This window comes from Mesoplodon bidens (genome assembly GCF_964165515.1).
Source record: "Mesoplodon bidens genome assembly, chromosome: 1".
Taxonomy (NCBI): domain Eukaryota; kingdom Metazoa; phylum Chordata; class Mammalia; order Artiodactyla; family Ziphiidae; genus Mesoplodon; species Mesoplodon bidens.
In genome coordinates, this window is record NC_138176.1 from 9,824,837 (window position 1) to 9,838,961 (window position 14,125).

General features: G+C 38.7%; 1 protein-coding gene across 3 annotated transcripts in view; it reads right to left on the minus strand.

Moving 5' to 3' along the window:
* Window positions 1-14,125, minus strand: part of PLEKHA1 (pleckstrin homology domain containing A1) — a 60,006-nt gene that overhangs the window by 18,307 nt on the left and 27,574 nt on the right. For all 3 annotated transcript variants that reach the window (XM_081247294.1, XM_081247293.1, XM_081247295.1), the window contains exons 4-6: window positions 12,515-12,560; window positions 6,451-6,548; window positions 484-609 (exon numbers count right to left, since the gene is read on the minus strand). In XM_081247294.1, coding sequence (XP_081103420.1) covers window positions 484-609; window positions 6,451-6,548; window positions 12,515-12,560 — 270 coding nt within the window. The remainder of the gene's footprint in view (window positions 1-483; window positions 610-6,450; window positions 6,549-12,514; window positions 12,561-14,125) is intronic.

Sequence of the window (14,125 nt, forward strand, 5' to 3'; positions counted from 1 at the left end):
GCCTGCTCTTGGGCCCTGGAAGGGGTCCCCCTTCCTGCAACACTTACATTGTTTGTAAAAGAAAAAAGGAAAGAGAAAGGAAAAAGAACTCTGTCCAACAACAGAGGGTTTGTAATTTATAGTAAATTCATGGCAAAACTACTACACAGTCATGAAAAATGACATGAAATAATTTTTGATGACTTGGAAAATGTTTGAGATGTAAGTGAAAAAAGCTGTTTACAAAGTATCCCCATTTCTAGGGGCAAAAGTACACAGAAGAAAGGCTCAGAAGAAAACATGAAAAGTGTTAAATGTTGTTTATCTATGCTTTCCAGATATTTTACAATAAAAACACACTTCTGAAATAAGAAATAAATATAAAATTTATGTATTAATTATTGCATTAATTCAGTAAAGATGTACCGTTTGACTTTTGATAGCAATACAAAAATCAATATGCAGTAGTTAAACCATCACACGATAGAAGAATTAATTTATTACCTGAGTTGGGGTAATGATGGGCACACCACCAACAATGTCAGTTCTGTAAGACACTTGCTTCTTCCCACATTCACCTTGGCGACTTGGGTTATCAGAATGAGGTTGTGAGTCTGACTGCTTTGGTACCTAAACAGTAAGTCAATGAATCGTTTTGCAACAAGCATTATATATGAGACCCTCTTTATCACAGAATTTCCAACTGATCATCAATTTATATGTAATTGGCATACATAAAAAATATTTTTAGTATATGTATATACCCCTTTAAGTTCTTATACTAATTTTTCTCTTACAATATTACTTTATGACACAGCCATCATTTACTGAGTGCTTACTTGGGCAGGTACTATTTCATATATTTTCCCATTTAACCCTCCTGTCAACCCTATGCATAGGGGGAGCATCGCCACCGTAGCAGTAAGAAAACAGGCTCAGGGGCATTAGGGAACATAAGTTTTTTTTTTTAATTAATTAATTTGGTTGCGCTGGGTCTTGGTTGCAGCAGTTGGGCTCCTTAGTTGCAGCTTGCCGGCTCCTTAGCTGCAGGACGTGCGCTCCTTAGTTGCAGCCCACAGGCTCCTTAGCTGTGGCATGCAAATTCTTATTTGCGGCATGCACGTGGGATCTAGTTCCCTGACCAGGGATCGAACCCAGGCCCCCTGTATTGGGAGCACAGAGTGTCATCCACTGTGTCACCAGGGAAGTCCCAGGAACATAAGTTTAGATGCTGGCTGTTCCACTTTCTAGCTAAGTTTGTGTAACTCTCTTCCACACTTAACCACTATACTACATCCCTAGTTTATCAGAGCACTTGACATTGTATTACGCCTCTGTGCTGTTACCTTTCTTTTTCCTCCATTCCTGCCCAAGATTTTGCAACATCCCAAGGACAGGGGATCCTGTCCCTTTAGATGCTTCCCCTAATGACTCTCTCCCCAGGCCTTAGGCCAACCCTCCACCCTCTCTCCATATTTAAACTACAATACCAGCCCTGGGCAGAAACAAAAGAAAGGGGGCTTCCCTCGTGGCGCAGGGTTAAGAATCCGCCTGCCAATGCAGGGCACATGGGTTCGAGCCCCTGTCTGGGAAGATCCCACGTGCCGCAGAGTGACTAAGCCTGTGCGCCACAACTACTGAGCCTGCGCGCCTAGAGCCCATGCTCTGCAACAAGAGAAGCCACCGCAGTGAGAAGCCTGCGCACCGCAACTAAGAGTAGCCCCCACTCACTACAACTAGAGAAAGCCCATGCACAGCAATGAAGACACAACGCAACCAAAAATAAAAAACAAATAAAATTTAAAAATAAAAAAAACTCTTTTTAAGTTAAAAAGAAAAAAGAAATGAAAGAAGGAAACAAGAAAGGCAGAGAAGAGAAATGAATTCTGGAGGGGAAAGGCTGAATTCTTCTAAGAATTTTTTTCTAAGAGGTTGCACATTTTGGAGTGCTTTTTAAAGGCAATATGATAATGGACAGAATTTTACTTGACGAGATTTGCAAAAATACTTAAGAATGAAAGGGCTATAAAGTTCACTGCACCCAGAAACAATTTGCTAAGGAAATCCCAGTGTTTTCTAATGAACAGCATCATGTATTTCAATTATCTTGACAATGTGGCCAAGTTATCCTTAAGAACAGAAAATAGCATTAAAAGAATCTGAAACCAGAGACAGAATTATCTATTCAACTTATGTATTAGCTGAAATGTGCTGTTAAAAGGTGACCCATATAAAAGTGGCTATTCCCTCTCAGGAAGTTGAGGATTTAATCATACATGAGAATATCCCAAAAAATACCTTTAATATCACCCTAAAAATATACTAAAATTTACATTGGTTTTTCCATTTTTCTTCTAGAAATGACAGTATATTAAAAATCCTTGCCTATGCTGTTAAACCTACTGCTTCTCATTTGTCCTTATAATAAAATAAAACGCTAAGTATAGCGTAATTCCAATGTTACAGTTCAACAATTAACTTAGAATTGCATTTTATAATAAAAAGTATCTAAATTGTAAACATTTTATTCCCTAAGAACAAGAAAAATATAAGCAAAATACCCACGAATATAGTAGCTCCCTTAAAAATTCTGAATGAATAGTCTCAATACAGTCATTAAAATAAACATATTTTCAGGACCAAAAAAGCCAGTCAGGCAACTGTTTAATGAGAATCAGAAAAGTGACCTCCCTAGACAGATGGCAAATGTCAAAGAGATTGAACATGCTTGGTTTCATTGACTATTGTCTTTTTTCCCTCTCCCTTGCTTCCCTATCCTTTATTGTTCTGACTGTTGTTTTGTGAGAGATTTGAATGTATTTTTGGCGAGCATTTGCACATGATCCTAACAGTAGGAAATTCTAATAGTAGAAAAAGAAAAGGTAAAGATGACTAGAGAACAGATGAACAAAATGGAGAATAATGGCAGGGCTTAAAGACTGAAACCTAAAACATTCAAGACCAAACTCTTGGGTGTTAGGATCTTTCTGAGGGCTCTACCCACGACCTGCAGGCTGAAAACCACAAGTATAAGGCCTTATACTTTGGGGCACATACTTCTGTTAGGACTAAAGTCCTGTATTCAGCTTATTCTGTCTACTCCCAGTTGTCAATTAAAAAAAAAAAAGTGTAGAATTTTGGCCATAATTTTAAAACATTAATTTTTAGATTAAAATCTAATATTGAGGGCTTCCCTGGTGGTGCAGTGGTTAAGAATCCACCTGCCAATGCAGGGGTTACGGGTTCGAGCCCTGGTCCAGGAAGATCCCACGTGCCCCGGAGCAATTAAGCCCGTGTGCCCCAGATACTGAGCCTGCGCTCTAGAGCCATGAGCTACAACTACTGAGCCCGCGAGCCACAACTACTGAAGCCTGCGTGCCTAGAGCCCGTGCTCTGCAACAAGAGAAGCCACCGCAATGAGGAGCCTGCACACCGCAACGAAGAGTAGCCCCCACTTGCCACAATTAGAGAAAGCCCGCGCGCAGCAACAAAGACCCAACACAGCCAAAAATAAATAAATAAAATAAATAAATTTCTTAAAAAAAAAAAAAAGATTTGATTTTCCAAACTCTAGTCATCAATACTTCCTTCAGGGTTGGGTCCTCTACTGTTGCTCTTTCTCTCTTTTTTTTAAATAGGGGGAATATTTTTTAATGGTAGCCACCAACACACACTCAAAAGACTTCACGAAAGTAAGGAAAGCCATAAACTATGGTGTTGGATGATGGTCCATTAAGACGGCAAGGTACTATAATTAGTAAGTAGATAAATAATCACCATTCCCTTACCCACTGCCCTCTAATCACCTCTATTCTGAAACCACATACCTCCAAAATCTAATTTTGGATTTCCAAGACTTTTAAGTTTATATATTACATTGTACTCAGCAGATTACTAAATTACATAGGTTCACCAAAATGTCATTTGGAGTGACTCCATAGAAAGGTAAACTGCACATATCTTAAAATGTAAACTTGAAATATTCAAAGAAATCTACATGTAAATCACCAGCAATTTCCATAGTAACGTATGACAAATTAAAGATTCTGCACTGAAATGTGGAAAATGCCATTAAAACTGGCAAGATTTTTTAAAGAATAAAGTTAAAACTGTATCTTATTACAGCACGGGGAATGCTTTCATTGCTGTTCTATGAGTTGATGTGTATCTATAGTAACCTGATCTTTAGTAAGTGCTAACAGTTCTATACTCCCTTTAATATAGTTATAATCACTTTGTTGACTGGCTACGAATTTCTATACCTTAAATTTATATTTTCTAAATGTGAATTATAAAAACACAAACATCAACAGATTTATCTTAAAAATGATAGAAATTTCAACATGTAACAGCTGCAAGACCACAAAAGCTATTTAAAAGCCCACATACTTTGAAACATTACCCAATTCCTAATCAGTTTCTCTTGCATTCTTGAATAAGCTTAAAGTGTCACTTGTATAAGACGGTTTCATACCATTAATAAATTAGATATAGCAATTCAAGAATCTCCCAAATGGTAAAAAGCCTGAGACCATTCACTACTTTTTCTCTTAAAGCTCTAAGAAACCAGTGCTGCTTATCATTGCAAATGTAAAAACATAGATTAATTCAGTAAAGTTACTACATAGTGTCATTCTAAAGAAATTTTCCAAATAGGGAATATTTATTTATTAAGAGTCAAAAACAATCAGTTTTAAGAAAATGTACTTCTGAATCAGTTTAAAAAATTGCTTGCCTGAAACTGCACAAACCTAAAGTAACTGCTGCTCCACGTACAGATCAGATGCAGTGCGTGGCTGTTTTCTGTCATGTGGTAGCAAGCTGTTCTGGTGCAAGATAAAAAATCGACTTAACTCTGAGAACAGCTTTAATTATATTAACTCTTTATTGTGTTGTGATATAAATACGGAATCACTTATTTAAATGGAAACGAACATATGCTGTCAGGGCACATGTTTTTAAAGAGTAAGTCGTTTAGGGTCAGTAAATAACCCCATCTGAGTAAAAATACACTTCAATTTACACAAATCTCACACAGGACCTCCTCGCCCACACTTCCCATGAGGGCCTGCTGAGTGTGTTTTCTCCACTAGTGTGTAAAGAGGAGAAAGGGAAGGCGAGGCTTCATCAGGGAACAGCTCCTGCCTACTTGCTCAGCAGCAGCAGTCAACTCTCCCCGAAGTTTGTTTTCTGCTTTAGGGTCAAAGAGTAAGGAAGGAGGCTCTTTTTTTCAGGCAGCAGTGAGGTGCTGCACTTCAGGGTTAGGTTCCAGAGTCAAGCAGATGGGGTGGCTCATGGCTCCACAACTGACCAGCCACTGAACCCATAAAAGTTATTCAATCCTTCTAAGTCTCACTTTTCCAGATACTTTATGTAGAACCTTCAGTGCAAGGCCCGGCACACTATAAATAATCAAAACATATTGATTTCATCAGAAAACCAAGAAGAGAAGCCCAGGTTGGAAGCAGGAAGCCACAGCACAGGAGGAAAGTGCCCGGGAACTGGAGGGAAAAAAGCGATGCCTGAGACAAAGCCCTCAAGGACCACGCAGGCAGGACCCTCTGGTTGCCACAGCTCTTCAGATCAGCCCCTATCCCCATATGTCATTTCTGAGCCCTTTGGCTGCCTTGTCCCGCTCCTATCTTCAACTCCCACCTACCTAACGCCAGTCCCAGTCACGGCTTAGAGGAGAGACGGAATGCCACTCCTATTCCCTGGGTAGGTGGCAGGAAGTCTCTTAAACTTCCCTGGGGGCAAAAACATATCCTCAAGGTAAAACTCTACATGCATTTTTCCCTAGAAACACTACTGTAAACAGTGGTTAAAATCTACAGTAAGGGACTCCCCTGGTGGTCCAGTGGTAAAGAATCTGCCTTCCAATGCAGGGGACACAGGTTCAATCCCTGGTCAGGGAACCAAGGTCCTACGTGACACGGGTTAACTAAGTCCAAGCGCCACAACTACTGAACTTGCACGCCTCAACCAGAGAGCCTGCATGCCGCAAACTACAGAGCCCACGTGCTCTGGAACCCTCACGCCACAACTAGAGAGAAAAAACCCTCACGCCACAACTGGAGAGAAGCCCGTGCGCTGCAAGGAAAGATCCCGCATGCCTAAACGAAGATCTGGCATGCTGCAACTAAGACCCGACGCAGACAAAAATAAATTTTTTTAAAAAGTTAAAAAAAAAATAATAAAAGTATCATAAATAATTTTTTTAAATCTACCGTAATATAGACCCTTATTAGGTACACAATGGGTTAAAAAGGCATCTATGGGCTGATTTTAAGGGCCAATAGTTACCATGTACAAGAAAATTCACTCACATTATAACCTGTCTTTTAAACAAACTTTGAGTAACTCTGGGACAAACTGTTGGTAAGCTGAAGACACTCAGTAGGTATCTTTACAAACTGTAAAGATCACATCCACACATTAAAATTTTTTCACACAAAAAGTACAAATACTTACTGTAATTTTTATAGCTTTGTTCAACACATTTACCCATTCTACTAGGTCCTGCTGATCATTGGCTTGTAGGAAATATTTCCTCATCCCTGCATTCATAACTGTTGAGAGACAAAACAAACTACAACACATGAAATTTTGCACCTGTTACCTCTAAATTTACGTCTGCAGCAGCTGAAAAACCTTGCAAGCTTCAGTATTGTGACTCTCTCGAATTTGACAAAATGTTAGACCATATATGATACTGCTTTTATCACTCAATAACATAGGTAAAACTCTCATTTTTCATGGCCACGTTTTTCAGTAAATGTAAAAATACCACAATTTATTTAGTCAATCCTCTATCGATGGACATTTAGGTTATTTCTGATTTTTGGAACTATATAAAATATCCCAATGAAACATATACATATACTTCTCCACACTTGGGATAGCATTAGCATAGGATAAATTTCTTAACATAGGCTTATTGGGTCAAAGAAAATTCACATTTAACATTTTTATAGATATTAGTAAATTGTCTCCTCCAAAGGCTGAATCCATTTACATTCCTACCAATAGTGTATCCAAAGGCCTATCTTGTCTAATAGTCCTCACCAGTACCTCTTGTTTTCAGCCCCAAGGCTCTGTGACATTATTTCCCAGACTTCCTTGCCAGCACGGGCCACGTTCTGCTGACGGGAGCTCCTGGCGGGAGCCTGGAAGGTGGAAGGGAGGTGGCGGAGGGGACTCCCATGCAGAGTCCTGCTCTTGCTGGTCTCCCTCCAGCAGCAGCCAACACACAGCAGCCACTGCTCCAGGCTCTGCTGCTCCCTCCCTCCATCAGCCCTGCAGTCCCCTCAGAAAGTCCTAGGTTCTGGTAAGACCATCTCTTCCCTTTCCTCTCTCCAGCCCTGCGGATGGTAGCTGCTTCATGCAGGTTCTAATCGGTGGGTTACTTCAGCATTCCCTTTGTGCTCCTTCAGCCTTTCAACATCTGGTTATCCAATTCCCTGTAACAAATGCCCTGGGTTTGAAATGCCAAGTGTGGTGTGTTTTCCTGACTCTCTGTCAACCTAACTGGTGAAAAATTATACCTTGTTTAAATATGAATTTCTTTGATTATTGAGACAAATTAGTTTCATATGTTTATTGGCCACCTGCATCTGTTTTGTGAGCTGTTTATTTTCTCTACCCATATTTCTCCCGAGTTGTTGATTTATTTTTTACTGATTTATAAGAACTTCTGTATTAATCCTTTCTGTTTTATCTCAAGTACTTTTCCCAGTCTATCATTTGTCTTTTCACTTAGTTCATGGTATCTCTGATCATTTAGAACCAGTCTATCAATCTTCTTCTTCTCCTTTTCCTTTAATGATTCTAGCTTTCACGTCATATTAAGAAAGTCTCTCCAACTCAAGATTATAAAAATAAACAGCTTTATTTTTCCAGCACTTATGCATTTTCTTTATGTTTATAATCTTAATACATTTGGAACTTTTTATGCAATTTAATTTACATATACCCCTTTAGTGACTACCGACTTTTATAAAGCAAAGCACACCTGCACATAGTTGTTGACAAACTACTAGTCAATGTTCAAATTAAAGCTTATTAATCACACATCACACAATTTATTTTTAAAAACAAACATTATTCTAGGAGCTAAGGCATCTGAATAGCTACAATGCTGCAATTTTTTCTTGTAAATATACAAATAACTTCCAAAAGTCTCCATCAAAATTTTAAATGGTATACTAACACTCAGTTGAACATGACTAAGGGAAGGGGGTAATGAAAACCCTCAAGGGAAAAAAGCTTATTTCTCAAATACATAAGATTATGAAATTGAGACTGAGACCAAGACACTAAACAAGAGCTTCCTTGTATTGATATGAGAGTCTTATCTTGTGAAGTGCTATAAAACAATTAGATTGGACCTAAAGAAATTCAACACACTATAAATCTGTTCTTTTATACCTTACTAGAGATTGGAGAAATTATAAATGCCATAAATATAAATTAAGATAAATTAGTAACTCACTAGGCTATTATATATGTCAATATATAGCTTCTGTTTTTAATTTCTAACAATCAGTAAAGCATCCTTTCATAATCTTTTTCCAGCTCAGGCTAAAGCTGAGCTCTCCTCATAACAGCTATTTCCCCCCTCAATGTTGTTTTGGGCAGCTACCTAGAACATCTCAAGAGTTTAAAAATCTAAGCTCTTGGTAATACACTACACCTGCTATAAAGTGCTTAATACACATATTTTTGAATAAATAACATTTATATAAGGATCTCTTTGAAGGGAAAGCAGAGAGGCAAATACACCTCTAAAAAGACTCTCAGCACACTTTGCAGTCTGAATAAAAAATCATGTGCTTTAAGCATTATTTCATGGCAGGAAGAGGCACAGCGATACGATAGGGGGAAAATCAGAGCCTGGAGTTGGCAGACCTGACTAGCTCATGCACTTACTAGCAATACCATCTTGTAAAATGTATTTAATCTTTGACTCTTGTTTTCCTCATCTATGAAGTGGAATGCCACCCATCCCTGCCTTGGGGGGTGGAGGTGATCTGTGTAAAGAAACTAGCACAGTGCCTGGGATAGAACAGATATTCTTGTTCACCATCTTCATCACCTTCATCATCATCATCATCACCATCATCATCATTTGGAGGTTTCCAAGTAAAGAAGTATTGTGGAAAATGTAAAGCAAATTACTAAAAACTGATATTAGCAATGCTGGGGGAACAGTGGACAGGGAAAGGAAGGAAAAAACTTTTAATAATAATAATAATAATAATAAACTGTATGAAACCTGTAAGTTTCCATGCTTTTAAAGCAAGGGTTTCATTGTGTGTAATGAATGCATAGCAGAGGCTTGTGTGCTTACTATCTTTTCACTTAAGTACTCCCTTACTTCATTTCAAGTCTTTACCATCAAAGTGAATGTACCAAATGGATAAAACCTGAAGCATAAACATTAACTTGACTCCAAACAAAAATCATTTCACAACCTAGGATCAACTGGTTACGGTTCAAATATGGTTATGGATCAAACAGTTATGAGACATTTCATTATATTTCTTTGCCAATTTTCTCCCGTTTTCTCTGTCTCTACTCTTTCTCTATTCTTTCCTTCTCTATTAGTCAGATGTTGGCTTTCTTAACGGAAACTCTAATTTAATTTTCTTATTTCTCTCCTACTATCTATCTTTGTTTTATTTTTAGCTTTCTTTGACTTCTTCGGAGTTTTGCATTGTCTCATGTTCTTTTTCCTATGTGACAGTTCTTTCTTCTCAAATGTCATGCAATCCTGGACTGGCCAAGACCAGGATTGTATTTTGGTACCATATTTAAAAACAAGGTAACAAGAAACAGACTGGAAGCTCTCTTGAATATATGTAGGGTTTCTGACTGGTGGGCTTTGCTGTACAGCAAGCTCCTCTGGTAGAAACGCCCAGCTGTCAGTACCTATGGCTCTCTTCTCTGGGGTGTTCAGATTCTTGCCCCACCTCCACCTGGCTGCCTGGTGCTCTGGGCCTGGACACGGGAAAGAGTTGCATTCAGTGTGCAGACTTTTTCATTTAATCCTCCCATTTTCTGTTTCATGCCTCATCCCCCCCCTTCTCTGAGACTACTGTCCCCACGCACACAGCCTCATCGATTCTATTTCTGGAGATACTACACATGCCATTCCTTGCTGGGATGGGGGAAGGGTGGCTGCCTGCCAGAGCCAGATGGAGGTAGGGACTAGAGGTTGTTTCTACGTAGACATTCAAACAAAGTCCCTGTGTTGGGTCCCTCCTCCCTGTTGCCTCCCCAGACCAGAGCCAACACCTAGTCTATCCAGAGCTGGCGTGGGGGCAGCACATGGAAATAGCTACCTTCCACTGGCCTCTTCTCTGTCAAGTCATTTATTCTTCCTCCATCCACTTTCCATCTTTATACACTGTGGATTACAGAAATCTGCTAGTTTCCGCAAAGATGGTTTGGATGTTTCTTGTTCTCACTGTTTGCGGGCAATGTGAGAGGAAACAGGGAAGGAAAGTCTTTATGTTGCCATTTTGAATGGAAGCTGTAGTTCCACTTTAGAAGCCAGTGCCTCTCTCTGAAGACAAACATTTTATGAATCTTTTCTCCCTCTAACAGTAAAGGACCAATAAACTGTTGGCAGACCAATATATAACTGTTAATCTCTGATTTCAACTAAAATCACTCATTCTAAATACCCCAATAACTGAATAGCAAATCTTTTACTGTATATTGCTAGCCCTTCAAACTGTATGCTTGAGATTTTAGATTAAAGACCTGTCAAGAGTATGCACATGATACACTCTAAAATATAGAGTTCTCTCTCACTTGACTTGTCCCCAGTAGCCTTCCATTCAACAAGGTTCTGAGGCATTTTCCTATTTAGCAACCAAAAATTATAAATTTGTAATAAATAAATGACTTTTTATTAGTTTCTCAGTGGCAATAAAAGCATTATAGAGGATTCTCTGAACAGCTATACTACATCTGGCTCATATCACATCTTCTTACTGGATATATATGATTGCCATCAGATGCTATCCCTAACATACTGCCTACAGAAGAAACCTGCTCTTTTCAAGCAAAAGAAAACAAAGAAATTTAACATCAATTCTACCCCAAGAAGTATCTTTTTTACTTTAATGTAAGATAGTCCCTATTGATGTCAGCTGGAAACTCCTAATTTTCATCCGTTTCATCACTGATGTCCACTAACATACTCTCTAACAGCATATCGATCCTCCCAGCTTCAAGTACATCCACTATTTTAACAGATTCTAAAGTTTTCCATTCTTGATCTTCAAGCTCCATCCAGTCCTCAATTACTGTCACCAGAATATTTCCATTTGGACGTTTCCCCACCATTCAAACTCCTTACCGAACATTTCACCCTATCTAATCTGCTCTCCTGGATCCCTCATTTCTTTCCTTGAAGCAAACCTACTGGACACCTCTCTTCCCTTCAACTCCCACATATCCAGTCACCGAGTCCTTGTGCTTTTCCTTTTGGTGTTCTTCATCCCTCCTCTTTCCCCCTAATTCAGGCTCTATGTTAGGAACAGCAGTTCAAAAGCCACTTAACTAATGTACTTGCATCAAGCTCTCCTATCCATACAAAAAAAAAAGTTCCTTCACCTTATATCTACTTTCTAGATGCTAATTTCTCCTCTCTCGTTTTCCAGAAAATAAAACAAACAAAAAAAATCGCTTGTCAACACATTACACCCTGACTCCTCTCTTTTTACTTTTCAGTCTCTCACCATTCTCTCCAGCTTTACTGAGTGTTTAGTTCTCTGCACACACCTTGTTCTTCTCCCCTGCATGCCTCTGTCCAGTGGTCCTCCCATCTTTTCTCCCCAGTGAGAAAGGATGATCAGGTTAGTCTCATCCAGTGTGGCTCCCTTCACTCCCAAGATCCCCAAAAAGGATCTGAAGCTCTTCCTTGAATAGACTGTACATCGCTTTATCTACCGCCTGTGATAAATGCAATGATAACTCCCTGGTACTGTATCTGTCTGTGAGACAGCCAGCCTGTGAGATTCTTAAGGGCAGCAATTGCTTCTTATTACTCTCATAGCCCCATGGCAAGCACAGTGCATATACCAGACATTCATTAAATGTTCACTGAGCACCTCATCAAATACCCTCAACTACCCCTGCTCCAAAACTGTAAACTTCTCATTACCCATAAGCTGCAAACTAAATCCTTTCTATTATTTAAGTATTGAATATCAAATAATATCGGGTAGAGCGTTTAAAATTAATCTTGCTGGACGTGATCACTATAAATGTCTAGATAATGATTACACATGGGCTGAGTGGGAGGAGGCTGTGACTGGGATGGGACACAGGAAAGAGGCTTCAGGGGTTGGGGAGCAGTTTTATTTCTTCACCAGATGATAGTTTCAAGGGAATTTGCCTTAGAATAATTCATTACCCTATAGGATTGTGTTGTGTGGTTTTCTGTGACTGTTTTTTCTTACAATATGATGAAATTATATTAGTCTAACTTAAAATAACTAACGTATAAAATACGGCTACTCACCAAAACAGAACTCAGCCTTTGGCCTTAGCTTAGTTGCATCGCTAACCTAACAAGAAAGAGAGATGAATCACTCACTTCTTCATGTGCTACTATAAACAACCTTAAACACTATGTGAATTCCACATGTATGATTCCCCAGTAATCATACACATTTAGCACACAGATCTAAAATTAAACTTTAAGGCAACTGAAAAAGAATTGTTAATTAAACTTAGAATATGGGTCCCAACTTTAAGGTGTTTAAAACAAATGATACTTCCATGCTCTCTTTGAACAAAATTGTTTTTTCTTCAAAGGGAGTGCAATGAAATTGAAAATGAACCATTAAGTTTTATGTCACACATACACAGATTTTTGGTTTAATGTAATTTTCAAAATACCCTCAATGAATACTCCACAGAAACTATGAATTCTTCCCAAATTGCATATTTCTAAATTAGCTGTGAACTGCATGAGGAAATGGTGGTGGGTAAGGGGGAGATTGTATATTTAATAAAGTCCAAGAATCCAGAAGGCATTAACCTGCAATGAGGAAATCAAAATGGCACTGGATTCCCACTTGTACATTAAAATACCCTAGGATAATGGGGCCCCCCTTTACTAAAAGCAGCACATGGTTCCGTTTAGAAGGTGAAGCAACTAGTTGCACCTGGTTGCTGCTAGCCCTTTAAATAAAGTAGCTCACATGGAAGCCCATTCATGATTGTTGCCATGCTGTTGCCCAGTGTTAGAACTTACAACTGTAGCATCTGTTCTGCACCTTCAGAAGGAATTCTAAGCCTGGGGTTCCTGACTGATCTCAACTACAAACTGAGCACTGAGTCACAATGAAATTTGTTCCAGGAATAAATTCTGGGGAAAAAGTGGCATGTCTAAAGTAGAGTACAAGCTGTACAATTCAAACTTCAGTAAGCTGTGGGACAGAGATGAAACCTAACAGAACTACACAGGGAAGGTTATATTTTAAAAAGGAAGCAATGGAGGAGAGGAATGCAGCTGGCCAGTCAGTCTGCCTGCTTTGCTGAGTTAATACCTTAATTTTTAAAAAGACCAGGCGACAAGCGATTGAAAAGATACAGGCACATGGGCAATTTCTACCTCAACTGCCTATTCCAATAAAACAGGCCTTTCCACATCACTTCATTAAGAGTCAAAGGTGTCTGGCAGCATATTTACATTGTAGTATACCTTTACTGTAGGCAATCAAGTAAAGGGGGAGGTGGGGGCCGGAATTATCTACAATTTATTCTACAATGGAATTCTACACTTGCTTCCTAATGATAGTCTCTATAGAATTTAAGCTGTAAGATACCCTGAAGTACTACTAAATGTCTTAAATTTACAGGAACACTTGAGATATACTTCAACAATATTTGTCTTTTGCAAATTTACATAATATGGCTTTAACGTAAAATGGTTCCCTTTAAATATGTAATTTTTTTGGTCAATGAGAATGAATAGCTCTATTATGATGCTGATAATATAGCTTTTTATTTATCAAAATCTCTTTTAAATAGAGGCACACTTGTAAATTGTTCTTCTGTTGAACTTTGCTAACAAATCTCAGTGTATGCATAATAGTATGTATATGCATATTAATCATATTGAGTT